The sequence below is a fragment of the Pteronotus mesoamericanus genome, unplaced genomic scaffold (assembly GCF_021234165.1).
Source record: "Pteronotus mesoamericanus isolate MK-2021 breed Mesoamerican mustached bat unplaced genomic scaffold, CSHL_Meso_final contig_74, whole genome shotgun sequence".
NCBI lineage: Eukaryota > Metazoa > Chordata > Mammalia > Chiroptera > Mormoopidae > Pteronotus > Pteronotus mesoamericanus.
The window spans coordinates 35,946,950-35,974,633 of record NW_026555247.1 but is presented as its reverse complement, the minus strand read 5'-3'; the positions used below and the strand labels follow the sequence as shown (position 1 = coordinate 35,974,633).

Genomic DNA, 27,684 nt, shown 5'->3' with positions numbered 1-27,684 from the left:
CCCTCGCCGGAGAGTCCGGCTAAAACAGCCACAGGAAATGGCAATACTCAAGCTGTCCCTGGGAGCCCTCGCCCAGTGGGGCCAGCACTGTGCTCCGCGGAGCCCACGCCCACCGTGCTGCACACAGCCGAGCAAACCGGCCACAGCCAGCCTCTCAGCTTCACGGGCCAACAGAGACCCGTGTGACCTGAGCAAGCAGACATCTGGTAACAGCAGACAACGGGAATACCAGGACTGTCCTGAGCATTTCATGTTATTGGTTCAATAATTATGTCGCACCTTTACCCGAAAGTTACTAATTGAGTTGGGAATGTTTCCTGCTTCTGGACTCTGTCTTATCTCCGTATTAACAATAAATTTTAAAACATTTGCTTATTGAGAAATAGTAATTTATTGGTTAACCATTTAAACCTACTCTCTTATTTTAATATTTATCTCTTCCCACGTTTTTCTAAAAAATAAAATTAGTATAAAAGAAATAGATGTGAGTTTGCACAAAATGTTCTATGATACCATCCACCTCTGCAAGTCTGTAAGATGTTTTCATTATCCCTGATCTCAGTACTTTGGGGATTCTATCCTGGTGGGGAGCGGAGGGAGACCTGAACTCAAAGGAACAAATGGAGATATATTTCAGGAAGTCCACAGAGTGAGCTGCAGAGATGTTAGGTTGGAGAACCACTACCAAACGCAAACATGCCCCCATCTCGTTTTGCAGACACGCTCTTTCATAGGATGTATCCTGCAAGTAGCCACCGACAATGCACGTCTTGGCAAGGTAATAGAGGTAAGGTTTCATTTTTAAAAAAAAATGTTTAAAATCCTTCATCATTTCCTTATATTGGTAATGCAAGGTTAAGAAAACTTATGTTCAGAATAACATGACATTTTCTAACAGCCAATGTTCACGGAAAGTTCTCCAACATGTATTTTTTTTATTTGTATTTATTGATTTGAGAGAGACGGGGGGGGGGGGCGAGAGGGAGAGAAAAAAAGAGAGAGAGAGAGAGAGAGAGAGAGAGAGAAATTAATTTGTCATTCCGCTTATTGGTGCATTCACTGGTTGTATGTGTGCCCTAATTGGAACGGAACCTACGACCTTGGGATACTGGGACAATGCTCTAACCTGCTGAGCTGCCTGGCCAAGGCTGTATATATGTATTTTAATATTCCTGGTATTTATTTTGATATAAAGGTTTTTAGATTCTGTGTTATATGTAAAAGTAATTTTAACAAAAAAAATCTATACTTTTACCTTCAGTAGAAATTCCTGTAGTTCTTGGTAGGTTTTTGTTACTGTTGTCACCGACAGATCAGACCAATTTACCTGATTTAAAAAAAAAAACAAACACACACATATTATATGATTATTTCTTAGGCGGGGAAAAGACTGAAAAAAAAAAAAGCCACATGTAAAACCAAGAGCCTTACTTAAATTTCATTAAGATTAACAACTAGAAATATAAAGTTATCTGGCATTGTCATAATTTCCTCAAAATTTTAAAATTAACTGTATACTGACATATTCTACTCAAAAAAATTTTAGTAATGCCTTTCAAATCACATGGTCTTTTTAAAAAGCTGTTTTTAAAAAATATGTTAGTATATTTTAGTGATTTTCAGAAGGGGACATGCCTAGCACCCCTTCTGTAAGCTGCGGAACTCCATGCGGACGGCCTGACAGCACAGCCCCACGCCCCAGGAGAGGCAGAAATCCCACCTCCTGGCACTTAGGGAGTATGCATTCTTGTGAGAATAACTAGGGCTTACTGCCCCTCTTTGGCAAAACCATATTGTATTTTTATAGGGATTTCTGAAGAGATGTCATCTTTATCTCAATTCTTTAAAATCCTATCAAGGTAGATAGGGCAAGTAAGACCCATTTAAAGATGGAGAAACTAAAACTCAAAAAGGTTCTTACTTAGATTTGACTCTAAGTAACTACAAGTAGCCAGAACGAAAATCTAGAAAAAAAGTATCTCTTGGATACTTTTAATTCAGTGGACCTGATGGTGACCCAGTAATAATTCCTACTTCATACTTGTTTGAGCTAAGTGAATGCTTGAACTATGCTAATACCTAAGGCTTATCAACTAATTGTATCGCATTAATAATTAATCACTCAAAAATATATTAAGTCTTTACTTAGCGTCCTCAATAGGTTCTGTGACTTCAATAAAACGTTATGATATGACCTCTTTTCCCATAGGCTAACTAATACAAACAAGAGCTAGGTTCCTGGGGCACCTTAATTTCAGTGAGACAACGTGAAATGAAAAGCTGTTATGCAAGGACCTACTGGACATAGAAAATTTCACCTAGCAACCCTCACAGCAAATACCCATTAACTGACACATCTTTTAGATGATGTTTAGTTACTCAGTTATTTGCTGAGCAGCTCCTTGTGTCTGACACTGTTCTCAGTGAAAGGGAAACAGGAGGGGACAGACAACCGCCAGTGCTGCAGGCTGAGGTCAGAGAGTGCCGGGGACACGGGAAACAAATGGACACGTGAGGATTCCCGGCAGTGGCTGCGCACCGGAGAACACAAGTAGGGCCCGGCTGGAAGCACGTCGGCTGGGCACCGAGGAAGACCTCCAAGGAGGGAGTCTGTGAGCTGGTCTGACAGGGGAGGGTGGGTGGCGGCTGTGCCAGGGCCTGAGAGTGGATCGCTCCAGAGCAAGGGGACCCAGATCCTAAGGAAGGGACAGTCCCAGAGCTTCAGCACCAAGAGGAGAGCTGGTGAAACTGAACGCAGAGAGCAGAGCCTGGCTTACACCACAATGTTACAAAACGGTCAAGTGAAGAGTGGGGATAAATACCTAAAGTTTGCAAATGGAGGCCATTTCTCCCACAAAGCGGAAGCCAGAGTTCTGAAAGCTGTTCGACAGAAGCACTAAGTGAGCCAGACAGGGCGGGATGACAGAGGACGGTGGCCCGCTCGGCCAGGAGACACCCATCCGCCTGGAGACCAGGCAGGCAGCCCGAAGGCGAGACCCCGCACAGGCGGTGACAGTACTGGGCCCTAAATGGAAGAAGAGCCGTTCTGCTGGGGAGCAGACATGGCGTCATGAGAAAGGTGCAGCTAACATGTGGCCAGCAGCACCTCTGGGGAGGCTCTGAAGGGAGGACGCATAGCGTCGTGGCACCTTTCCCTTTGGTTCAAGGCAGGTAGGACCTCAGGAGAGAGGGACAGATGGGGAGGGCCGGGCAGGGAGGAGTAAGGAAGCCGTGACGAGGAATCCTCGTGACAATGAGCAGGCAGAAAGGAGACTGGGGCCTAACAGAGTTGGGCTCTAAGGTCACCTAGAGCTGCTTGAAGGGCAGGACGACAGGAGAGCAATTAGAGAGAAGAAGACAAGACCACAACAGCTGGGGAATAAAACCATGGAGAAAGAAAAAGAGGAGAAAAATAGGGAAAATAATGCAGGAAAAGACAATGCCTGGGATCCTTATTAAAAACACTGGTGAAAATGCTCGCTTTTACTTTTTAAAGATGTATCTTACACCTTACAACTAAGGCTCTGCCTTCTTTCTAATAAAATTGTCAGAGTCATTTTCATGTGATGGTACAATTTTAAAAACTTGGCCAACCACGCAGTATACACTGAAAGCAGTATATTCCCTTAATTTAGACAAACGTATACATATGAATAGCTTTTCTAAGTTAGCAAACCTGCCAGAAGTTTTTCCAAAGATCAATTTTCATTCTTTCCGAAAGATTATTTAACATGACAAATGAGGTATCTTTTGTGGGTGAGAGTAGCTTACTTCGAAGGTGTACTCCCAATATTTGTCAGCCCTTTTTCTCTGGACTCCTTTCAACATTATCTTCTCAATGTGTACAGCTGAAAGAAAGAAAACATGCTGACGTGTTCTACAGAGACTAGATACACATTTCAGTTACCCATGTGACAAACGCTAAACGATTAAGCTATTTATCTTCGTCTTTACTATTGCCCTTAAATCATGAAATAAAGCAAACAAACAAACAAACAAACCCCGAAGCATAGCTATGTGCCATCCATCCATGAATTATTTTTTCTCTATATCCATTTAGCATGCTGAGTGCCTACGTAGCTTCAAGCACTCTGCTAAGCACCAAAGATAAAAAAGATAAATAATGAAAAGGTGCTTGCAGTGAAGATTATTTTTCAAGATGATAATTCTGAACTGTTTGTTATTCATACTACTATAAATACAGCACTTTAGAGTCATTCAAAAGAAACAGTAGTTGAATAATAATGAGGCTGGTAGTAATGAAGATGATAAAGGTCTCAGGGAAGAAATTAGCAAAGTGACTCAACAGACAACCATCACTGTTGGATTCAGGGGCAGGATATGGACAAGAGGAGGAAAGGATTCACTTTGCCTTAGAGGAAGAAGTTAAAATAGATGAAGTAGAATATACAAAGTAACAAAAGTATCAGGAAGAGTTAAGATTGTTATAGATCACGGAAGGTGGGCAATGAGAAAGCAAGAAACACTTCGGATACAGAAATTTGCTGGTAAACAGACATCCATAATAAGCTATGGAGATCTCATTACCAGTATTTTGTGACACGTTTCCAAATATACAGTGTTTGGGGGCCTGCTTCTGGGCCAATTCCCCCTTAGTGGGTGAGATATGTTGAGAAGGGAGACAAAAGGAAACCTCCAAAGCCAGGTGAGAAGACTGTAACTCCTCCGCGCTCCCGCAGCATCAGAAAGGCCGAAGTGGGAGGGGAGAGTCTGCTGATTTTGAAAGCTTTTCTATTCAATTACATAAAGGATGATGCAATTAAATAACGGCCATCTGAACTAGTCTACGTTCAGAACCATCAAGCAGCTCTACTTCTGCACATCGGTGGGCTGTGGGCAGGGACACTGGGGCACTGTGGAGCACGGCTGTGTCTGCGGCCTTGATTTCAAGTCATCCTGCCGTGATCTATCAGCATCCGGACAAGGGGACAAAAGAGTGTGCGGTGCGGGATGGCTGACAATGTGAGAGCACCCTCCGACCTCCACAAACCACAACTAAAAAGCATGGACCACATACATGTGTTTAAAAACTAAGAATACAGAAAAAGTATACCACCTGAACTGTTAGCATTTTGATATGGTCGTTTTAAGAATATTTTTACTTCTTTTAAAAAAGGAACTTCATTGTAAAACCAAACTCTGCCTTAGGAGACTCACCTGTTCAGTGAGCTTGGCTGAAGTGATTCAAGTAGCTGAATAGTTTCTAATAGAACTGTAAGCTTTTTAAAACATTAGACATTCATGCCTGTTTTTCCTCTGTGAGGAAAAATGTATTACACCAAAAGGATTATTATTATTATTGGGACTAAAGAGAGACAAAATAATGTCAATTCAGAGCTGTGATAAGATGCTTTTCTCTTTCTCTCTTCCAAGGCAGACCAGGTGGCGGTCTACGTTTTCCATTTCAATTATTCCCTCAACACAGGTAATGGGCTCCCCAAATGCTAACAAAGTGTCTAGACTCGTTTCTTTTCCTATAGCAATATCTGCTCATTCTCTCGTCCCAGCCGTCTTGAAAATTGCACTACCACAGGGGGCATGGGCTTGCAAGAAATTTCTCTCTCTCAGAGCAAGCTGCTGTAAATTGAAATTGTTTCAGTAGACCCTGAGCAACATCCTGTAGATAAAGCCCTACACTAAATACTTTGGAAAGATGTTAAGGTCTTTGACCTCCAGAGATATGGAACCACCTTAAGAGAAGTGACAAGGCAGAGCCAAGAAAGCACCTGCCAGGACGGGCCACGTGCTGGGGCGGCAGAACCCAGGCACAGACTCAAGAAGGGGGAGGACTGACATTCGGTCTCAACCTGGGACCTGCAGGGCTTCTCTACTCCACGAAGCTGAGAGGAGAGCTGGCGCTAACCAATGTGCACAGCGCTCTGCAATCCTTCCATCCACAGATACTTTAAGTTCAAAAAGACAGCATACCTTCTCGCTGGGTTCTATGAGGCGCCACAGTAAGTCCATCATGAGGTATTGGGGCTTGCTCTATTAAACTGGCCTCGTTATTTTGCACGTAATCACCATGAGCGGAGTCATTCTAGATCAGAAAAGGGGGCACGTGTCAGTTGACTAGGAATAGAACATCGCATAAAAACAAACCAGATTCAAGTCTTATACTTTTAATAGCAACTGTTAGAGATCAAGTAGGTGATTACAAAGTAAGGGCCAAAAGATGCAAAGTTTCACAGCTGTAAGGAAAAGAAGTATCAACATGTATCTTCATTTAACGGTTATATTGTATCAATTATTCACTGTCCCAGTTTCTAAGGACATACTGCCTGCTACTACTCAGAATTGCCAATGCATGTCAATTCTAAACGAAAGTGAACAAGAATTGAAGAAACATAGTGAGAGATGGCAACCCTTTATGTTAATCCACCATACATAAGAGCAATGGTATCTTTTCCATTAATTATGATATAATTTTTATTCAATACTTGGTTTTAGGATCAATCTGACAAGACAGTTGGTTAGGGAAAAGTTCTACAGAAGGTACCATCAATACATGCCAAATCTTTCTAAACAAGAATGTGTGTGGACAATGAGTTTTTTACTTATGATAGACCACCTCACAGTAGCTGGGTGCGCGAAATCCAATTGAGTTTGCTCGGCCAATCACTAGTGAACTGGGGTGAGTTTTACTCCTGGGAGAACTGCCGCTTGAAGTACTAGACAGCATGCTAATCTACGCACAGCCCTCCAGAATCCAAGCAGTGTTGTGTGTATACTGCCACTATAGCACACTGCTTAAGACAAAAAATAAAACGGTTCTTTGTCAAAACTCATACCACGGTCCCCTTCGATCTTAAAACACTATCTCAAACTCAAAACCACCTCAATTTCAATTTCAATTACAATTGTACAAATTTGCAATAAATAATAAAATTCATGTTTTAAAATTGTGTAAAGAAATGAAGCAAACAGAACAGCCTAAACTTCCCGAGAATCCTCATTGAAAATATCTGGCTCTGCTGTCTGCCTGTGTGTCCCAGCCTGACAATGAGTCTGAGCTGCCGGCTGACAGGGCTATTTCTGGGAATGAAACAGCACATTAGATACTCTGGGGAGCCAGGCTGCAACCTCATACAGTAGCTTGTCTTCCTCCAGGAACCCGAGGAAACAAAGATTGTCTACACAGAACCACTTAATGAGAAGGAGAGCACAGGCCTCGTAAGTCAACACCCAACTTCTGAAACGTTTGGCATCATGGCTTTCACCACTTTCCATCATTGCTGATTTTTAAAAGCTGAATATAGGATCTCTTCCAACAGCAACACAGCTGACATATATCCTAACCAAGGCCATATCATCTGTACCACAAAGTAATAAAACCACACTGGCCTGATACTGCTGTAAGTACTTTAAAAATCAATGTAAATAAAGTACTACAATCCTCTCAAATACTTGTGTTAATTGGAAGAAGTTTAGTCGACGAGGTCAACCATTTCCTATACAGTATTTTTCTACCATGCTTATATGTGGTTCATAAATTAAAATATTACACACACCCTTCAAATATAAATAAATGCAAGATATGCAAAAACCAATAGTTTTCAATAAGGAAATGAAAGAGTTGAAACCACAATGATACGACTTCACAGTTACTGGGATGGTTATTATCCAAAAAACAAAAAACAAGTATTGGCGAGAACGTTGGGAAAATCAGAACCCTTGTGCACTGCTGGTGGGAATGGAAAACAGCGTGGCCGCCTTGGAGGACAGCACAGCAGCTCTGGAAAAAGTGAAACACGGAATCGCCATACGACCCAGCAATTCCCTCTCCAGCTGGGCACCCCGGAGAAATGAGACTGGCGCGGGGCACCTGTACTGCCATGTTCACAGCAGCAGTATTCACGGTAATAGCTAAAGGGAACAGCAGCACGGGGTGTGCATGTGTATACAACTTAGAAAGGAATGAAATTCTGACACATGCTACAACAGGGATGAACCTTGAGGACACTATGCTAAGTGAAGTAAGCCAGACACCAGAGGACAAATATCGTGTGACTCCACTTCTGTGACGCACCTAGGACAGTCAAGTTCACAGAGAAAGAAAGTAGAGTGGGCCAGAGGGAGGGGAAGGAGGAGCGCTTGCTCTACGGCGGCAGAGTTCCCACTGGGGGTAAAGGACCTGGTCTCGGGATGAGGGGTCGGGGCGGGGGTGGCGGGGGGCGATGCGAACACACTTCCCGCCACTAAATTACATACCATCAGAGAGGATAAAATGGGAAACGTTATTTATATACATTTTGCCAAATAAAATATATAGAAAAATTTTATCATGCTGCCTCCACAAATATTATAGTGAACCTACCATGAGAAAGTAGTTTGCTTTATAATCAGAATTACATTTTTAAAGTCTGAAGTGACTTTAAGAACACAATTCAGCAACCAAGGGGACAAAACCTCCTGTTTAATAAACTAGGGAGAAAAATGGAGTTTGAGTCTATTCAAGGACCTAAGCTCATCAACACGTGAAATACCTACTAATTAAATTTTCTTTTCCACCCCAAGTCTCAGCATATATCAGTGCTATAAAATCATTTACACTAAGTTTAGAAACCATCTATAAAATTTAAAATTTTATTAATTTTAACAAGAATTTAATCTTGTTAAAATCTAAGGCCTCATGAGCTGCAGAGATGAGAACCACAGAATGTATTGGTCCCAACAGCAAACGGTCAGTTCTGCGGCCTCCTCTCTCCACGCACCATGTGCGCTCTCCTCTCCTCTGAGGAGGGGAAAGGGCACCAAAGGCTCTGAGAATTACTGGTTTAATGGAATATCACAGGAAGGAATTAGACCTACTTTCTCTATTAAGTTCAGATTTCCATGAAAATGCAATACAGATGACATGTGAGAACTGGCATTTTACAAAGACCAGTTAGATGAAAGTGTTAGGACCAGACGAAAAGTGGGGAGGTTTGCTTAGATTAAGACAACAAAGTTTAAAAATTCCAAGCCTCACCCTGGCTGGCAAGGCTCAGTGGACTGAGCGCTGGCCTGCAAACCAAAGGGTTGCTGGTTCGATTCCCAGTCAGGGCACATGCCTGGGCTGCAGGCCAGGTCCCCAGTGGGGGGCAGGTGAGAGGCACACTGATGTTTCCCTCTCTTTCTCCCTCCCTTCCCCCTCTCTAAAAATAAATAAATAAAATCTTTAAAAAAAAATTCCAAGCCTGCAAAAATATGCACAAGAACACAAAGAACATCAGTGTTTGCTTCTCTCCGTGACTCACTTGAGCAAAGCTCTCCCAGTCCTACGGCAAGCCTTCTCTAAGCGCTCCTGATTAATGAGCTCAAATCCGTGTGTCCTGTAACACAGGTGAGCAGGACATCTTGTTCACTCCAGAGATGACTCAGGTTTAATTTTTACACTTGGAGATCCATCATGACAACATACTTGGGGAACACTGCAGGAGGGTTTGTGCTCGATGCCACCTGTTTGAAGAGGCACCTTCCTGACACTAACAAAACCACTCACCACCACCCTCTCACGCGGCAAACTCTTTGTAAGTGTGATGACCTCGTTCTCAAAGAAGTGCTCTCCAAACGCTGCAGCGTTTTCATTCTGCAGTGCACACGTGACTATCTTGCCCCTTCTAAAGCCACTAAACTAGTGAATTTCAATCATTTGAGATCCAAAGCAAGATCAACTATACTACAAGAAAGTGATGTTTCTTTACTACCCCAATTGAGACACTTCTAATAAGAAACACAGAAACTCCACCAACTCTTAGATTACAGATTGCTCACTCAGTGATGAAAGTTAAGTTTTTAACATTCTGATCACAAGCAAGGTACAATCTCAACTCTGCCATCTGACTGACTCTCATCGCCTCCACACAGATCATAGGTTGGAAATCAACACCGGACAACTACAAATAACTACCCGAACATTAAGAAAAGTTTGTAATTTATGACCTTTTCCATCCTACCAAAACATCAGCCATAGGTTTGTTGCAATTTATGTGCCCCCCGCAAGCTTAAGTACTTTAGGGAGCATAAACAGTCTGATTTTGGAAGAGTAATCAATAAGCACAAGTATTCAGCATTCACCTATTGGAGATTCAGTTCAAATCTATACTGTTCCATGCTGTTTACCTCAAGAAACAATTCCTTTTATTATTTACAAAATAATTGTGCTTCTGCTATACAGCCACAAGTACTTTTACAAAATAGTGGATAAGTATAATTCAATACTAGACCAAAAAAAAAAAATCACTCCCAATGCATTTTGTCCTAATGTAGTTTATCATATTGGTATTCTTCAGAGCTAACAGTGAAAAGCCTAAGCACAGAAAATTTTGACTTAGCATTTACGATACATGCAACGTTGACAAAAAGTAAGATGTGATGCCTAGGCCTTTGGGGAACTTAAAATCTATGAGAGAAGGTCAATTTTATATGTTAAAAATAATTCAGAGAACTACAGGAGAAGTACCAAAATTATAACACAGAATACACACGCTCCTGGGACTCAGGGGCGGCACAGCATCTAAGAGAGGAGCAGCATTGAGATCACTCCAGAGAATGTCGTGTGTGAGCCAGCAGCCTGGGATGGCAGGTAGGACGTATGAAGAAGCTGTGGGAGGAAGAGATTCTGAGGCCAAAGACTTCTCCGTGGCCAGGCTCCAGCTGTCACTGCAAGGAAATGCGATCCTCGTGCTGCTTTAGGAAGAGGCAGCTGGCAGCAGTACCCAGCAGGTAAGAGACGGGAAGGCTGGAAACAGGGGAACTTAGGAGATGTCTATGCGAGCAAGTCGAGGCATCAAGTGCCTGGAAGGGATGGTGCAGGCAGGGATGAGGAAAGGGAGGATGCAAGCTATGGCGGGAGGCCAGGATCCAGGTTCTCAAGCAAATCAGAGGGTGACTAGAAGTGTAATGGCAGTACTGAGACGACTGGATGACTCCGGAAGATTTCTTTTTTTTAATCAAGGGTTCATTCTTTTCATACTTATTAAGTTTAAAGTTACAGTGGCCATTTCAGGCCACAGGCAAATGCGCGCGCGCGCGCACACACACACACACACTTGTCTCGGCTCCCACTGCAACCTGTTGGCAACTTACCCTCTCCCCTGACCTTCAAGGCCTTCTAGAACCCAATCCCTATTATTCTCTTCAAACTTCTGTATTTCTGTTTACCCACTGTAACCAGATTGTGCTGTGGTCATTCTTTGAACAGTCAACAGACTTATATTTTATATGTATATAAATAGTCTTGTTTACCAAGCATTTTCATGTACGTTCATCTTCACAGCAGTTATATATACAATAAATGGCGATGATATCCATATTTTAAACTGAGCAGTCTGAAACTTGGAAAAGACTAAACTTGCCAAAGTGACTTTCAAAACCTAACCTAACCTCAAATAAATTATTTCTTGAACAAACATAAAACCCTTCTCACGCACCACGACGTTTAGAAGGGACTTAAAAGCCAGCTGTCCCCTGGAGCACAGGACACACAGAAGGAAATGGACTAGTGCGTGCCCAGTGGCCCTGCCACCTGGGACAAAAACACCCGACGGGGCACTTCCCTTCTAGAGTGCCTGCTGACAGGGCCTGGGTGGCGGAGGCTTTCGTGACAACCCGTTCTCTGAGACAAAGGGGGCGCTGTTACACACAGTCCTCCGCACCGGGAAGCAGTCCTCGAAAGTGAAGCCTGTCTGCTCTGCGGGGCGTGCTGGCCTTTTGCTTCGCCTTAAAAAAATACCAGCTTAGTAGTTCTCCACGAAGGACAAAAATATTATATAAGCTTAACAATCAGCCAATGTAATGGCATCTATAAAAAAAGATATTAAAAATGTTCCTTAATTATCCACGTATCCTAGTCTGTGCTATAAACTAACAAATTATGTAACAACAAAAGCTTTAAATTTTAGAACTATTTTCTAGCTAAATGTGAAAACTAGATAAAGATCTACGTAGATTAGGGTCGCAGAGTAGTCACAGGTAATCCAAATGGAAACGTATTTCCTCCGCTCATTCCCAAATCCAGTATGGGGAGAATATATATTCTAATGAATTGAGACTCAGAGAAATGCTGGGCTTTTTTTTTTTTCCTATGAGTTTCTTTCATCTGTAGCATACCAGATCTTTACAATGTAACTGTAACAAAAGTAACTGCCCCCAAATAAACCTGTCTCAAATACTGCCTTTTCAATTACCCATCCTTCCTCAACACCAATCAATTCAGAGGTACGGCAAAAGACAATCCAGAAAATACTACACCATATGGACTTATATTAAGTGGGGGAAAAACCATTCCCAGAAACAACTGAAAATACAATCTTGATAATTGCCTCTTAGTGGAAAGGAAAAATGCATTGAGCATCAGTCTCAACTGAGAACTTGTACTCAAGCTGCAAGAGGGGGACCCCCCCCCCACCAAAAACCCAGAAGTATCTTCTAGAGGCCGGGCCCTTTGTGGTACAGGCTTCTTCCATTAGGTGAATGTTCTAGGAAGCCACCTGTATCACTCTACCTGCTAGCATTGTTGTGAGAGGCTGCGTTCGGCTTCAGTGAAATTTTTTTGAAGACGCTTTTACCGTATTTGCCTGTTTTATGATGGGTGGTTTACGAGTGCACCTGCCCACACCATGCTGAGTGTTCAGCAGTTTTTTACCAAAAAAGGCATGACCCCATGCCCCACACTCCCTATTCACCAGATATCAACACCCCAAGTGTCTTCCTCTGTTTCCCTGGATGAAAAAAGTCCCCAAAGGGATATGTTTTGCTGATGTGGAAGAGGTGAAACAAAAAAAATGGAAGAAGCACTAAAAGGCATCAAAATCAACAAGTTCAAAAACTGTTTTGAGCAATGGAAAAAAAAGTCTCGATTGGTGTCCAAGGTTTTTTTTTTGGGGGGGGGGGCGGGGGCCCTCTCGTAGTATGTGAATTATTTTGTACTTTATCTTATTATTTCAATCATGACTACCCCCATTTTACAGATAAGACTTCGACACAGGGCTTTAAGTGGCCTGGTTAAAATCAGAGCTTGTGGCAGAGTTGGAGTTTAAGCCTTCACGCCTAGTGACTCACTACACAAGGCTATCACTCAGGGCCTTTGATGGTCTCTACAACACGGTTTCTCTCCCCTCCCCCCATAAAATATCACCAAAGGTGGTTTTTAAAAAGTGTATATATTATATGGGTTAATTTCAGGAAAAAATATTAGCTTCCTGTCCATCTCCACTACCCTCGTCTCCTGGGGTATAATTGTGACTTTCCCAAGTTCTCCTCACCTGAGAAGACCACTGCACAGAATTGCACAGAAAACCTTAAGTAACTGGGGGAGGATACCCAATAGCTCTCATTTGTTACTAAAATAATCACCACTTAACTTTGATATTCTAAAAGCCTTTTCCAAAAGGCACATATAACTGAAGTGCTTTTATTCTTTGCCGCAGCCAAAGCGACCTAAAACTTCCCATAAAAGACATGGCTTGCTCTGAACCCACTCTCAATTTGTGAGATGCTGTACCCACTTTTCTACCACCTTCCAAACAAGGCTTAACTCTCACCTATAACTGCTAACATTTATTGAAGATCCTGAGCCAGGCGTTATTCTACAAGTATTGACTCATTTAATCCCAGCCATCCTAACAGAAGCAATGTCATTACCCCTTCTGTAGACGGGAAGAAAGCCTTCTCAGATGGGGATAGCACCCAGGGAGACTCTTCACTGTAAAATTCCCCAGCGGCCTAGCTGGTGTGATTAAATGTCGGCCTACCATCTGAAAGGCCGTTGGTTCAATTCCCAGTCAGGGCACACGCTTGGGTTGGGGGCCAGGTCCCCAGCAGGGGGCGTGTGAGAGGCAACTAGTCGGTGTTTCTCTCCCCTCTTTCTCGTTCCCTCCTCTCTCTAAAAAATAAATAAAATTTACAAAAAATAAAAACAAAAAACCCAGCAGTGGCCATCAAAGGTATTTATTACCTGTGAGCTTTAGAATTGTTTTCAAAAATCATTTTTAAGAAGCATCTTTTCCGTGCCTAATACAATAACAACTGAAATCCTAACCATTAAGCTCTCCCCTCTCATTGTAAATCAGTAGTCTCACTAGGGTTCTGGTTGTCAACACACACTCAAGCTATCTTAGAGTTGGGCATCTATGATAAAAGTCTTTGAAAATCTTCTTTTTCAGGCCCCAACATTACCAAAACATGATCTATATTATTAAAATGAGTTGACGTACTTGTTCTGTCAAGTACAAATAGGCAATTAACCTATGCTATGAGAAAGTAACAATTTTGCAGTTTTCTTTTTTACTAAGTCCATTGATTTCTCAGAGTAAAGGATCTATGGCCTCTTAATTTTTGTGAGTTCAAACATGTTTTGGAAATTCAAAAAACACTAAGACACAGGATGCTCATGTGTCATACTACAGATTCTATTTTTAATTCAAACATTAGTTCTATTTGCCAAGCAACTATGTTTTGAGGGTGGTGAAAAGAGTCTCCAAACAGAGCCACACCTACGATATTAAACACTAACCACTATGATTTTTTCGCTTTTGTGTTGCTAACTGGGAGTTAAGGCTCTACAATTCTGATATTCATTTTCACTAAAAGTTAACGAGTATCTTCAGACATTCAAAGAGAGAAAGCTTGGCGCTCTTTTCTCTTTTCCATGAAAAAAACAACAAAACTATTACTTTTAAAAATGTTTATGCAGGGTTTTATTGTTTTGGTTTGGTTTGGCTTTTTTGGGGTTGCTATTGCTAACACATCATTCACAGTCTGGGTTCCTAACCCAAAAGGACCCATTTTAAAAACCAGGTCTTCAGCTATGCTATGTCCAGTCTCTTTCTTCACTTTCTTAAAGCCTAACTACATCAGTCACTCAAATTTCCTAGTACACTGTTAATGAGTATTTTCACTACTGCCCACTGGCCTGTTGGTTGAATTTTATGCAAGTGACTGGCAATCAACTACAATTTTGAAGAACACAAGTTCTCAGAAAGCAATGCCAGCACTTAGTTACAACCCAGTGTAACACTCCAAAACCATCCAAATCACATAGGAGAGCTCTAGAAATATTACTGTTAGAAACAAACTTGTTCAATCCTCCTCCATGTTGCTAACTGACCTGATTTAATTATATTCCAGCGATTAAGTTTGTGAATTTACCACCTCGGCTATGAACATTGTAATCAGGGTATGTCACGAACCAGTTGTTAAGCCCGGTCAACTGGAAAGCATGTCATTAATATAAAATTTGCGTTACAGCACATGTTCTACCTGTAAACGTTTTTAAAAAAAATTTTTTAAGAGAAGCTGCTGTATATGCGGCACGAAACACAAGTCTTGAACTAGCCAGGATCACTATCCTGGGTTGGCGCACTCTTACTCTAATACAAAAACAGCTGAACGATTAGTTCTACTTTATCCTTTCAACATGGATGACGCTGGCATGGTAGTGATAGACTCGTTCCTAAGCGAAATGCTCCCCGTGTCTAAAAGGTTACTTCCGGGGCAACACGAGTCCCCACTCGGCTTTCCAGGGGCCTACCCCGCGGAGGGGACACCCCGGAAGAGTCCCACCCTCGGCCCGCCCCGGGAGGCGGGGCCGGAGTGCCAGTCACCAGTCACGTGGGCTGTGCGCCGCGGCCATCTTGCAGGACGGGGGAGGGGAGGAGCCCCTCGAGACAGGCCCCCAGTGGCGCGCGGCGGGCAGCGCGTGACCGCCGCCCGCAGCGCCCCCAGCCCGCAGCGCCCCGAGCCCGCTGGTGTGCTGACGCACGAAGGACGCACGAGAGGCGGGCACCTCCCCGCAGATGCCAAGGTGAGCGCTCCCTCCCCGGGGGCAGCGGCGGGAGGTCAAGAACAGCTGGGTTGGACTCCTGCGAACAGGGATGGGAAGCAATCCACCCCCTCCGCGGCTTCTGGAGCGACAGCCTGGGATCAAAAGCGGAAATGTCGTCCAGACCAGGCCTTGCACACGCTGGGGGGCCCAGCGTCCACGCTAACTCGCGGAAAACGCGGGGTCGTCACAGCTTAGTGAGACACAAATGACTGGTCATCGCAACTGCAAACAACTACTGGAGAAAAACACGGAACACATCACCAGGGTCTCGAAGTGGCCTTCGGCGTCACCTGTAGTACGGGTACCCCCAGGATCTGCTCCCCACGTCACCTCGTGGCCACAGCACTGCCGACAAGTAACGAGGTGCTGACATGGGCGGCAGCACGCCCCACCTCGCTTTCTCCACTCCTCGCAGCGCGCACTGGACGCCAGGAGAGGCCACACACTGCAGTCAGGAGAGAAATCTCACTCGTCTGCTTTGCACGCATCCCCCCCTTATCCAGTCGCCTTCCAGCACTTGCAATAAGGGGCAAAATTTCAAAAGCGGGGAAGGAAAAAAAGACTCCTAGCTGTTGAATCAGAAATGGGTTACCCTTGTTTTAATGACATGAACGGAATCATATAAACGGTTCCATTGTAGCGTTTTCATTATATTTGTAATCTAAGGTTATCTTTACAATATAAGCTATACCAAGAAATTAAAAAAGAAAAAAAAAAAGATAGAAGCCTTGCTCCTGAGTGCAGGCTTTCTTTTCTAAACTTAATGGCAGTGGCATATAGAACTTTTCTGAATTATTTTAGTGAGGAGGCTGAAGAATTGAAAGGGTTTTTACCATCAGTATACACAGTTGCATGCAACTAGTAAATAAACATTGTAAGGTAAAATTTCAGGCTCACCAAGAAAATTAGGCAGTACTACATTTGAGTTTGCTATTATATCCCAAAATTGAGTTAGTTACTTCACAGAAGCCTCATTTTAAAAAAACAGGGACTCAGCCTACACTACCAGTAAATACCTTCCAGCCCCCCCCCCCCCCATTCCTGGATTCTATGGGTAGAGTCCACACAGTCACTAGATTAACACAATGCCCAGTTTTACTTCCAGGGTACTGAGTGAGAGCAGATACAGGTTAGATTAACTTTTGGGGGGGGGGGGCGGGAAGAGGGAGGGGAACTCTTTCACAATATACCAGCCCAGACACCACCTAAACTGAAAAGGCATCCAAATTAATGCCTTTTCAATAATTGTGAACTACGAAAATAAATCCTTACTGCACGCAGTTTTTTTCTCCGAAACCTCTTCCCTTCTCCTCCATTCAACTGTCACACTCAAGGTCTTCATATGGTGCCTATATCATTATAAAGCTGCTTTCATGGCTGTATAAAAATTTCACCTTCCTTAATGTTTGCGACAAGTGACTCACCTGGACTCTCACCTCCTACACTTTGGTGCTTAATAACTTTTTAGAAAACAACACATGCCTATATGGTAAAGGTCCAACAACTATTCTCAGACCCAAATCCGGAGGCACTGCTCAAGGCTGTTAGAAAGCAGCTTACGCCAGAGGTAAAGGTATAACCAGCCCGCTTTAGGAGAGGTTCCTTACCCAGGCAAGCAGCGCTACTACTTAACTAATTTGAGTCAATTCGCAGGTCTCCACTTTAGATTTCTTCTGGAACGCAAATTCTTTTAAGCAGGAGCTAAAAGACCCATAACGACCCCTTATAATTCAGGCACACACAGAGCACAAAAAAGCCCCTTGCGCCAAAGACAGGACAGCACGCGGGGAGCGCACCTTAGGGCACTTGGCCGAGTGTAAGGCGACGCGTTAAAACGTGCGAGCAGAGCGTCAGACCGCGAGAAAGGCAAGGTTCTGCCAGCTGCCAGACTGCGGCTCACACGCCGGTTCCTCTAGCTCTTCGTCTCTCCCAGCACCTAGGGCCCGAGATGCTCACAGCCAAAAATGTTCCGAGACCCTTCATCCGAGGGGGGTGGGGGCCGGTCTGGGAGCACCACGTTTTCCCTGACAACTCCTTTACGGAAGAGACTTCTAGAGCATTCTGTTATGGCGGGTGCCTCTGTGTGCGGGGGGTGGGGGGTGGGGGGTGGGGGTGAGTAGAACTGAGGCGGCTCAGCAAAATAAAGATTAGTACTACGGGGCCCGGGTAGGGATTCGGAGCCACCTGCGCCGGTCAGGCTCAGCCAAGGGGTATCCCAAAGCCAGGCCGAGGAGGCTGCCGGGGCGGTGACTGCCCCGCGAGGACTGGGAGGCTCGAGCGCCCTACCTGGGCCCTGGCGCCGGCAAAGTTGCACGGCTCCACCTCCGCATCCTCGGGGCCCCGGCGGAGCGCGCTGCGGAGCCTCTCCAGGTGCTCCCTCAGGGTGACCCGCTGATGGAAGGAGAACGCCGGGTGCAGTGAAGCCATGGTGAAGAGCAGCAGCAGTTCCTCCTGGGCCCTGAAGCCCAGCCCATCGCCGGCCCGGGACTCGGCGCTGCTGCCTTCCGGGCCGGAGCCGTCCTTCTCGGCGTTCTCCTCGCCCACCCCGTCCTCTCCGCGCTCGCCGGGCTCGTCCTCCGCGCCGCCCCGCGAGCCCTCGCCCCGGGCCGCGCGCAGGCTCTTGAGCACCGAGTCCACCTGGGGCAGGAGGCGGTGCAGGCGGCCGGCGGCCTCACGGTTCTCCGAGCCCAGGAGCGCCAGGTAGACGATGAGCCGCGAACGTACGGCGGGCTCTCGGAAGTCGGTCAGGGGCCCCGGGTCCGAAAGGCCGTTGGCCTTGGCCTCCGAGTCTCGCAGGTAGTGATAGTCCTTGCGCGCCAGGTCCTCTAGGCACGAGCCGAGGAAACGCAGCTCCAGCGGGTTGCACAGGTCCAGCAGCCCGCACATGAACTCCAAGCGCTGCGCCGAGCCCAGCACCAGCCCGAACCACTCGTACACCCGCTCCTGCTCGCGCAGCGCCGCCGCGGGCCCGCCGCCGCTGCCCGGCATGCCCATCCCCGCCGCCGCTCCGCCAGCAACAGGCGGCCCGAGCCCCCGGGGTGACGGCGGCGGCGGGGGGGCGGCCCGCGACTGGCCCGCAGGAGGCGGCGGCGGCGGCGGCGGAGGGCGGCAGTCGCGACGGCGGACCCGCGGCGGCGCCTTAGCCCCTGGCCGCGCACCCGCCTCGGGCTCCTCCACCTCGGGCGGCGGCTCCACGGGGTGCGTCGGCTTCGGCGGGAGCTTCATCCTCAGCATCCTCGGCTAAGGCGGCGCGGACATGCGAGCGGAGGCGGGCGGGAGGGGCCGGGCGGAGGGGCGGAGGCCGAGGCGCAGCGCGGCCGTCAGGAGCTGGGCTCCTCCATGCCGCCGGGGGAGGATCAGGGGCGGGTCTCCGCCGGCAGAGGGGGCGGTGGCCGGCCGGCGGGGTCGCGGGAGTCGTCTTCCCGGGCCGGGGGCGGGGCGTGCCCGCGGCGGCTCCTCCCCCTGGCCTCGGCTCAGGCCCTGGTAGCCCCGGTGCGGGTGGGAGCGAGCGAGCGGGTCCTCCTTCCACCTTCCTCGGTCCCGTCGTCCTCGCTGTGCTGGGTGCGGTGGCGCTGGAGCGGTTCCCTCTCGAGCCGGAGCGGACGGAGCAGCTGGCAGACTAGGACGGGAGGCTGTGCCGGGTGGAGACGCTTGCGGGCTCCGCGCAGGCACCTCAGCCAATCAGCGGCCCGAGCCGACGGTTGCGTGAGCCTCCCCGCCCCCAGGGGCCGCCTCTCTCTAAGAAGCCACGCCCAACTGCTACCCGGCCGCCTCCCTTTCGGCAGTTTCCGCGTGGTCTTAATGTCTGGGTGGTGGCAGCCGGTGGGAGGACGCGGCTGGGACTGTGGGGCGGTGGCTAGGTGAGCCGGCGCGCGGCGAAGAACGTGCGAGGCGCACGTGATTGGGGGGGAGTGAGGAATTTAACCTTTTCGACGAGCCCTAACCCCACTTTCGACTGCTGATGCTGTGCTCTGCCTCCTGGCTTGTGCCACCGCCCAACCTCCGTCTACGCCTAGCGGCCGCGTAGACCGCGTCCCCGGGAGCGGGGGTCCTTCCTAAGTGAGAGCGCTAACCCCAGCGGGATCTCCTTCTGGCCTCTGCTGCCTGGCTGGCCTTCTGAAAGTCAGCAATGGGTTAATTCCCACCACAACTTTACAAGGATCGGTTGTTTTGACTCTGTGTTGAGGATCGCGGAGCCGGGGCGGGAGGCAGAATTGTGGCCTGGTTGCGGGGAACCCGGCCCAGACACCTGGATCCTGGGCGAGCGTCCGCACCGAGGGCGCGCTGCACAGTGCGGAGGTGGGGACGCGCGACCACCGGGGCGCGGAAGCGACCCGACCCAAGGGAGTCCACGGCTTCTGCGCCGAGTAGGGACGCGCTAGTGTGGCCGTCCTTGGCCTAACGGTTGCCCCTGGTCTGTAACGCTCTTTGGAAATTACTCCTACGACATTTTAGCAAAAGACCCCCGCCCCGACCCTCCATTTTTGGGAAATCATTTTATTTGTCAAGTAACGCTTTCGTGCCTAACGCTGGCATTTTGAAATCTGTGCCGGTGTGAATTCCCTGTGACTTGTGGAACTTAAGAAGCTACCACCTTGACATGCTTTTACCTTTTCTTTAAAGGTTGTGTTACATTTTTAAAGTTTGAAGACCTCCAAAATAGATCACCGGCACCGCTTGCCTTTATTTTTATTAAAGATCCAGCCGGATCTTTTGAGGATTAATTTTAAAAGCTGATTTTTAAAAAATCCGTAATGTTTTAAGTTGAAAAGCCCTACTACAGCTACATAGTAGGAGTATGTAAAAAAATAAGAATCACATTGTTGCTCTTTTCTAAAATATCGGACGTCTGTTGGGAGACTAATTTAAAAATTAGTAAAAGGCTGGACTGAAGCCTCAATCAGTTTCACTGATAAAATGGGGAAACAATTATTTTCAACACATTTGAGACTGGCAAAATACAGGGAGGGGCAAAAGGAGGTTTACAGTTGTTCCTACGGAAAATACAATAATAATACAAGAACAAACTTCCATTACAACTGTAAACCTTTTGCCCCTCCGTGTATATGAAAGCCATTCTTTCACGTAATTTGCCATTTCCTTGCATTCTCTGAGTGTAATGTAGAAATCCTAAAAATCAGGAGAAAATTTTATGAAGACTTCTGACAATTATTTTTTCCTATTCACCTCGACTGTCCTGTAATCTTCTACACTCTCTCATCTCCTGTTCCCACACTTCTAAAGCACACGGTGAAATACTTAAGGCAACAAGTAATATTACCCTTACTAGATCTTCACAAGTCCACAGTGAGTCACCTACCCAGATGGAGATATTTTGTGTAGTAAGCTAGTATTTTATCTCTGACATGATTTTTTGTATGTGACCCAGGCAAAAGGTCTTTACATTTCTCATGGCAGTCAGAAGCCATTGGTGTGTATGGACTCTCCACAAACTTAATCCATACATTTTATGTCAGAATTCAGATTTGTAATCAATAATGACTTCCCCACTTACATCTTTGGCCAATGTTAGGAAATGCAATGATCAAAGCTCCTGCACATACATGACATACAAGGTCTGTCCAGAAAAAGTCCAACCATTGTTAATGTAATGAGAGTGGTTTGCACAACACCGATGTGACCTGGCAGCCAAGGAGAGTGGACTGGAATGTGTATGCGTGAAAATGATGACTTCACTGTACTCGTCAGTGACGACTATAGATGCTGTTGAGTGAGCACGTGTACTGTGTGTCCGCCCCATTCAAAATGACTGAGCGAGGAGAGCATTGAACCTGCGTCATATTTTGCGTTCAGCTTGAACATTCCTCTGTGGAAACTATTCAGATGATTCAGAAGGCCACCGTTATAGGCAACTGGTGATTGGCAGCTTCACTACAACAATGCGCCTGCTCGTGCCTCATGTCTCATGCAGTTTTTTGGCTGAACAGTAAATCACCCAGGTGACCCAGCCCTCCCCCCGACTTACAGCCCAGATTTGGCACCCTATGACTTCTGGCTTCTTCCAAAACTAAAATCACCTTTGAAAGGGAAGTGATTTCAGACTATTGATGAGATTCAGGAAAATACAAAGGGGCAGCTGATGGAGATTCCACCAAAGATTTTGCAGTGTTTTGAACAGTGGAAGAGACTCTGGGAGAACTGTGTGAGGTCCCAAGTTGCCTACTTTGAAGGGGACTGAGACGTCATGGTCCTATGTACAATATTTCCTGTATCTTCTTCAATAAATATCTCTATTTTTCATAGCACATGGATGGATACTTTCTGGACAGATCTTTGCATATACATGATTTTATGATTCTGGTTATCAAACATGGGCTGGACAATTTTGTTCTTTATCTTCCAGTGCTTTGTTTCAGAGCCCTCTCTCCATACTGCAACTCACTAGACTGGGCCTCAGTGAATTTCGCACCATAAGGTAAGGGAGAGAGAACACCTTCAGTGGATGTGATATACTATTGCAGTGCTTTTCGGGGAAGGATGCACATGGAGATTCCAGGGTGAGGTGTAGGTGTGTTTAGCTGGGAAAAACTACCCAGCAGATTCTAATAAATTGCCCGAGGAGGATATTCTTCCCACTGGGTCCACCTATATATTACCTGTCTCATCATTCAGATGGGCCAGCTAGTTTTACTGTGGTAATGGTGGGTGTACTATTTCTCTTGTCCCTTGATGATATTCAATGCATATTCAATATACTTTGTCTTATTTTCCACTTTAATAATGAAGATGTTGTTATTGACATTACTGTCTAAATATTTACTTGTAGCCAGAAGACTGTTTTCAAGTTAAGGTTGTACCTTGAATTAAGATAATAGCCAGTTACGGAGGATGGAGGAGACCTTCCCTTTTGCAACTGGGTTACTGCAAGAAATTTCACTAAAGCCACAGCTAATTGGATGGCTCAGAACAGACTAATAATGGTATCAACCCCATAAAAAGGATACCCGCATACAGCCACTTCTACAATCTGATTCGTACCAAGAACTTGTCTCTTGTGAATATTGACCTATTTGCTCCCTTTCCCATTACACCTCCCTGCCTTTCTTCTCCATTAGAATATAAATATCTTCCCAGCAGTGACCAAGGCTTACTCAATTTTATATTTTGATATCTGGAACACAGTAGATGTTTATTGAATAAACAAACGATTGAATAACACTCCAGGAACCAAAACTGACTTCCAAAAGTTCCTGGGATCACCAGAATCCTTGTTCATATCTAGCAGGGAAGAGAAAACATCTGTGTCCCAGCCCAGACTAGTCCTGAGAATCATTCTAACTGAATGGCTTAGGTTACATGCTCCCATTCCTGGTAATTCACTGGAGCCAGAGAAGTGGAGTCAGCTTCTTCAGACTCCTGTGGGTCCCCCCACCCCAAATCCAGAGCTGTTGGAAAGGAAGAAGGGAAACATGATGATGAGGAAGCAACCAGCATGTGTCTGATGTCACTGTACTTGCCATCCGCAGTTTTGATCACTTAAATTGTCATGGGTTTAAGGTGCCTCAAAAATAAATTTTTGTTCAGTGGGATTACATTTTTGTTTAGTTAGATCTTACATTTAAGAGAGATATTAAATATTGAATTGTTTTTTTAATTTTTATTTTTCAGAGAATTTTTATGAGCTTATTTGAGCCAAAACTGCCAACTGCCAGGAAGCAAGTTGCTTCTTTAAATTGTTTTTAAAGATTACAATTAAATAGTTGGCCTAAAGTTCTTATAAAAATGCAGGGACATTATTCATTAATATACAATGTTAGAAAAAATTAACTGCATATTTAAAAAATTTTTTTAAAGTTTTTATACAGTTACACAACACCCCACGAGACAGATTTGAGAGTGAAATCATTAGCTTGGATGCTGTGACAATATTCCTATTGATAAAGTGGGAATCCAAGTTCAGCTGTGGTGTATGGTGCATTTCTGGAAGACTAGTGCTGGGCTAAATTCGGAGTTTCCCTGGAGTTGTGGTTCCCTTTGTCAGGAGCATTCTTAGGGATTTACATTGACCAGGTGCCCAAGTTCTACCTCTTGTATGTTGGAGAAACCCTGAAATCCAGCACATCTTGGAGGCTTGTCCAGGGGAAAAACAAAAAACAAAAAAAAAACTTGATTCTAAAGTGTGTAGGTTTGGAAAGTCCTCAGTCTTCTGGTTTGGGTTAGAAATTGAGAAACTGGATGGATGACATTAGGCACTTGCCTGGGTCTATGGGATGTCTGCAAATAGACCTTTTGCCCAGCTGTTCAAAAACAGAGGGGCTCTCTCCCCCGAAAGACAACATGGCCTTCTAGGGACCCATGGTGAGGTGGGATTGAAGTCTTGGTTACCAATCAGTGCTAAGGTTGGCTTGCTAGATAGAGAAATAATCACTTCTCCAGCAGTGTTCTCTAGGATGGAATTTGCTGGGTTCCCATTCTTCTTTAAGTACATGGATACATCAAATTCTTGGTGAGCTGTTGATTATTAACCCAGCTTAAACCCATTATCTCGTACCCTTTTGCCTTCATAAAAGAAGACTGATTTTTTTTTTTTTTAAGGTATCCAGCCTTCTCTCAAAGACCCTCTGTGGTCTGGGAGTACCTTCACTAGTTCTGTGCATAGACCTTGATCAGTAACCCAGTAACGAGGGCCCATACTTCTTGCCAATTGGTTCAGAACTCCTGAAAAATTGGGATATGCCAAGAGGACACGTCAGCCAATAAGATCTACAGGAAGGGGCTCCTCCCACTGGCCAAACTGGGCAGAATTTGAGTATCAAAAAGAATAAGATGGTACCACTGAATGAAAAAGGAATAGAAATCCGTAGGGATTCTCAAAGAAAAAGGGAGGGAAGAGGGCTCAGGGAAAGCTGTTCTTTACAGAAGAATGCCAACTACAAATTTAGAAGAGAAGTGTAGTTTCGCAACTACCAAATGTAATAATTGATTGAGGCATTTTCACCACTGGCTGCAGAGATGTTGGAAGGGAAACATTCCCATGTTTTCAAAATACACCCTAATTTAAAGAGGTGAAAAGTACTTTTACATGGCTAAACCTGCCAGGCCCCAATTCGCATTAGGAGCAGGGCAATCTAATACTCTTCCTCCTGTCATGGGCGTCATTGAAAGTACTTGCAATATTTTTGGCCAGATATTTACACTGAATCAAATCATGAGGAACTAAGACAAAACTGGACTGTGGGATGTTATAGGAGACAATGTTTAAAAATATCAATGTCATGAAAGCAAACACAGGCAGGGGACTATTCTAGACTAAAGAAAACTAGAGACGTGACAGCCAAATGCAACTCATAACCTATGACCGGATCCTGAGTTAAACAAACAAATAAAAAAGTCTAAAAGACATTTTGGGGATAAGTAGGTATATTTGGATAGGGACTTCCTTTTAGGCCTGGTTATTACATCAGTGCTAACTTTCATGGATGACGTAATGACATTGTAGGTATATAGGGAAATCCTCTTGCTTTTAATTTGTACATGCTGAAGCACCAAAGGTTGAACTGTCATGATATTTCTAACTTACTTTTTAATTTAAAAATTATATATAAATAAAGCAAATGTGGCAAAATATTAATAGGCTAAACTAGGCAAGGGTCTTATGGGTGAACATTGTTCCACTTCACCTTTCTGTAGATGCATTTTTTTTTCAAAGTAAAGTGGAAAAATGGAGATAACAAATACACATCCATAGGATGAATAAAATTCTTAAAGAAAACAGAATTATTAAATTTATGAATGCAGTTTAACACATTTAAAGTTGTTTAACTGGTTTTGCAAATGGGTCAAAAGATTAATCAAAGTCACCTTAGAACTAAAGATGAAATAGAATGGTAAGATATGTCAAAGGAACATAGAAGTTTAATGAGAACTGGTTTTCTGAATTTGTTACCTCAATATATTGGCCTTTTAAAAAATTAGAAACCGAAGGTGGTTAGAATCACCTGGCAATGGTTTGCAGAGTCAGAAGGTGTCCCAAGAGTCAGTCTGTCACTGTGTCCTGAAGGAAACCTGGGACATAGCCAAATGCAAGCAAGGTCATCCTCAGACAGAAACATTCCTAAGGAATGGAACAAAGCGATCACGCTGGAAGCAAACTTCACAAAGTCACGGGGAAGTACTAGGAGGGCGATGTTCCATGTGGAGTAGCTTATAATTAAATTATCTTAATTAAATTTTTAAATCTCTTTCTTTCAAAAGTGAGTTAAGGAGACTACTTGTCATCTAAAATAGGGAAAATGGACAATCCTTGCATTTAAGTCTGATGCAAACTTCTCACTGTAAACAGCCACCACCCCTGGTGGACATGACTTTTCCATCGTAAGAAGACGTACTTCCTGGACAAGACGTGGTTCTTCTGGCTTCTCCCTCGCCCTTATGAAAAATCTCTGAGATTGCGCGGTCTCCACACTGTGATTCGGATTCAGAATTCAACGATCTTTTGAATAGCAATTCAGCTTCCCACGACTTAATGCTGGGAGACCAGATACCCTGGAGAATGGAGATATATAATCCATTCCCAAGAAAGGGATATCCCACGTTGTAAATAAATACACTGACATTCTGGTTTACCAGTCCCCTGTAAGTTTAATTAGAGGGGTCACTCACCCTGAATCTTATCCATTCGGGTAAACAAGTATCAGTTTCTTGGATCCTGGCCTGTATATGGTGACTTGAGCAGCTAGCTGTCTTGTTCTTTGATGACATTTTAATTTACACACCGTGTAAATGTAAATCATCATTTAGATCTAAACAATACCATTTCAAGAATACTAATCCTTCTTGGGAAAAAAATCTGTTTGGAAGAATTTTTTTTAAAATAAGATGTAAAATTTTAAGTGTTTCTTATCGACTTTAGAGGGCTGGTTACAAACCTTTATGTAAAGAGAAAAATACATAACACTCTTATTTAAATCCTGTAAACAACTGATGCTCTGTAGTATTTAATTTTTAAAAATTGACTTTCAAAACAAAAAGTATGTTTAAATTATGTTAAATGAGGAATTTCTTTAATTCATTTAAAGCTATCCAATTTGTTTGTAATGTAGAAAAATGTTTTATTTTTCACTTTTCAACCAGTTATGATGAAACTATGTGGATAAGCAAATCTAACCTAAGTTAAGCAAATCTAACCTAAATTAAACAATACTTTTGCTATGCTTATCTCAGAGCATATCTATACATTGAACACTGTTTTTATAGTCTGATTGTACTTGAAATTCACAAAGATATTTATTTTGCCATTAAACCTCAAGTCAAAGTTTATTTTTCTTGCATGTAATGTTTGCATTTAAAATGTTTCATCACCGCTTATAACTTCAAAGGTTTTCATCATAAATCTCAGCTGGTGACACAGGCAATCAGCCATAAGGAAGAGATGATGAGGTGGCGCTAAATTAAGACTCACACACACATTATCAGTTCTCCAAATCCTTCCCCCAGCACCCTGTCTGCTTCTGCGAGGCCTTACAAGACAGCAAAGAGGCAAAGAGGGCAAGCCCAGTGGGGGGCTGTCCTACCTCCTGTTCCCCTCTGGGACAGCTCTGGCAACAGCTGCACTGCAACTCGCCTCTGCAGCAGCCCTGCCTGGGAAGCTGAACAGCGACCTTAAGAGTTGGGTTACGCAGCCACTGACGGCTCAAAAGCAGAGCTGCGCTAATAATGCAAAGAGCGGTGGTCATTGTTTCCAACTCCACCTAATCCTTATTGTCCAGTATGTTCCCTACTCTGATAACTTGGAGAAGTCAGACCGAGCAAAGAATAACAGCCAGGAGAAAAGGATCATTTCTCCACAGCAAAGCATAGCCTCTCTGAACAGAGCAACAGCAAAGGTATCAGGT

At 44.7% G+C, this 27,684-nt stretch overlaps 1 protein-coding gene across 1 annotated transcript in view; it reads right to left on the bottom strand.

Moving 5' to 3' along the window:
- ZCCHC2 (zinc finger CCHC-type containing 2) overlaps positions 1–19,063 on the bottom strand; it is a 49,445-nt gene extending 30,382 nt beyond the window's left edge. Inside the window, exons 1-4 of the mRNA XM_054583761.1 lie at positions 18,116–19,063; positions 5,950–6,061; positions 3,772–3,848; positions 1,256–1,327 (exon numbers count right to left, since the gene is read on the bottom strand). Of these exons, the coding sequence (XP_054439736.1) occupies positions 1,256–1,327; positions 3,772–3,848; positions 5,950–6,061; positions 18,116–19,063 (1,209 nt within the window). The remainder of the gene's footprint in view (positions 1–1,255; positions 1,328–3,771; positions 3,849–5,949; positions 6,062–18,115) is intronic.
- Between the last annotated feature and the right edge of the window lie 8,621 nt (positions 19,064–27,684).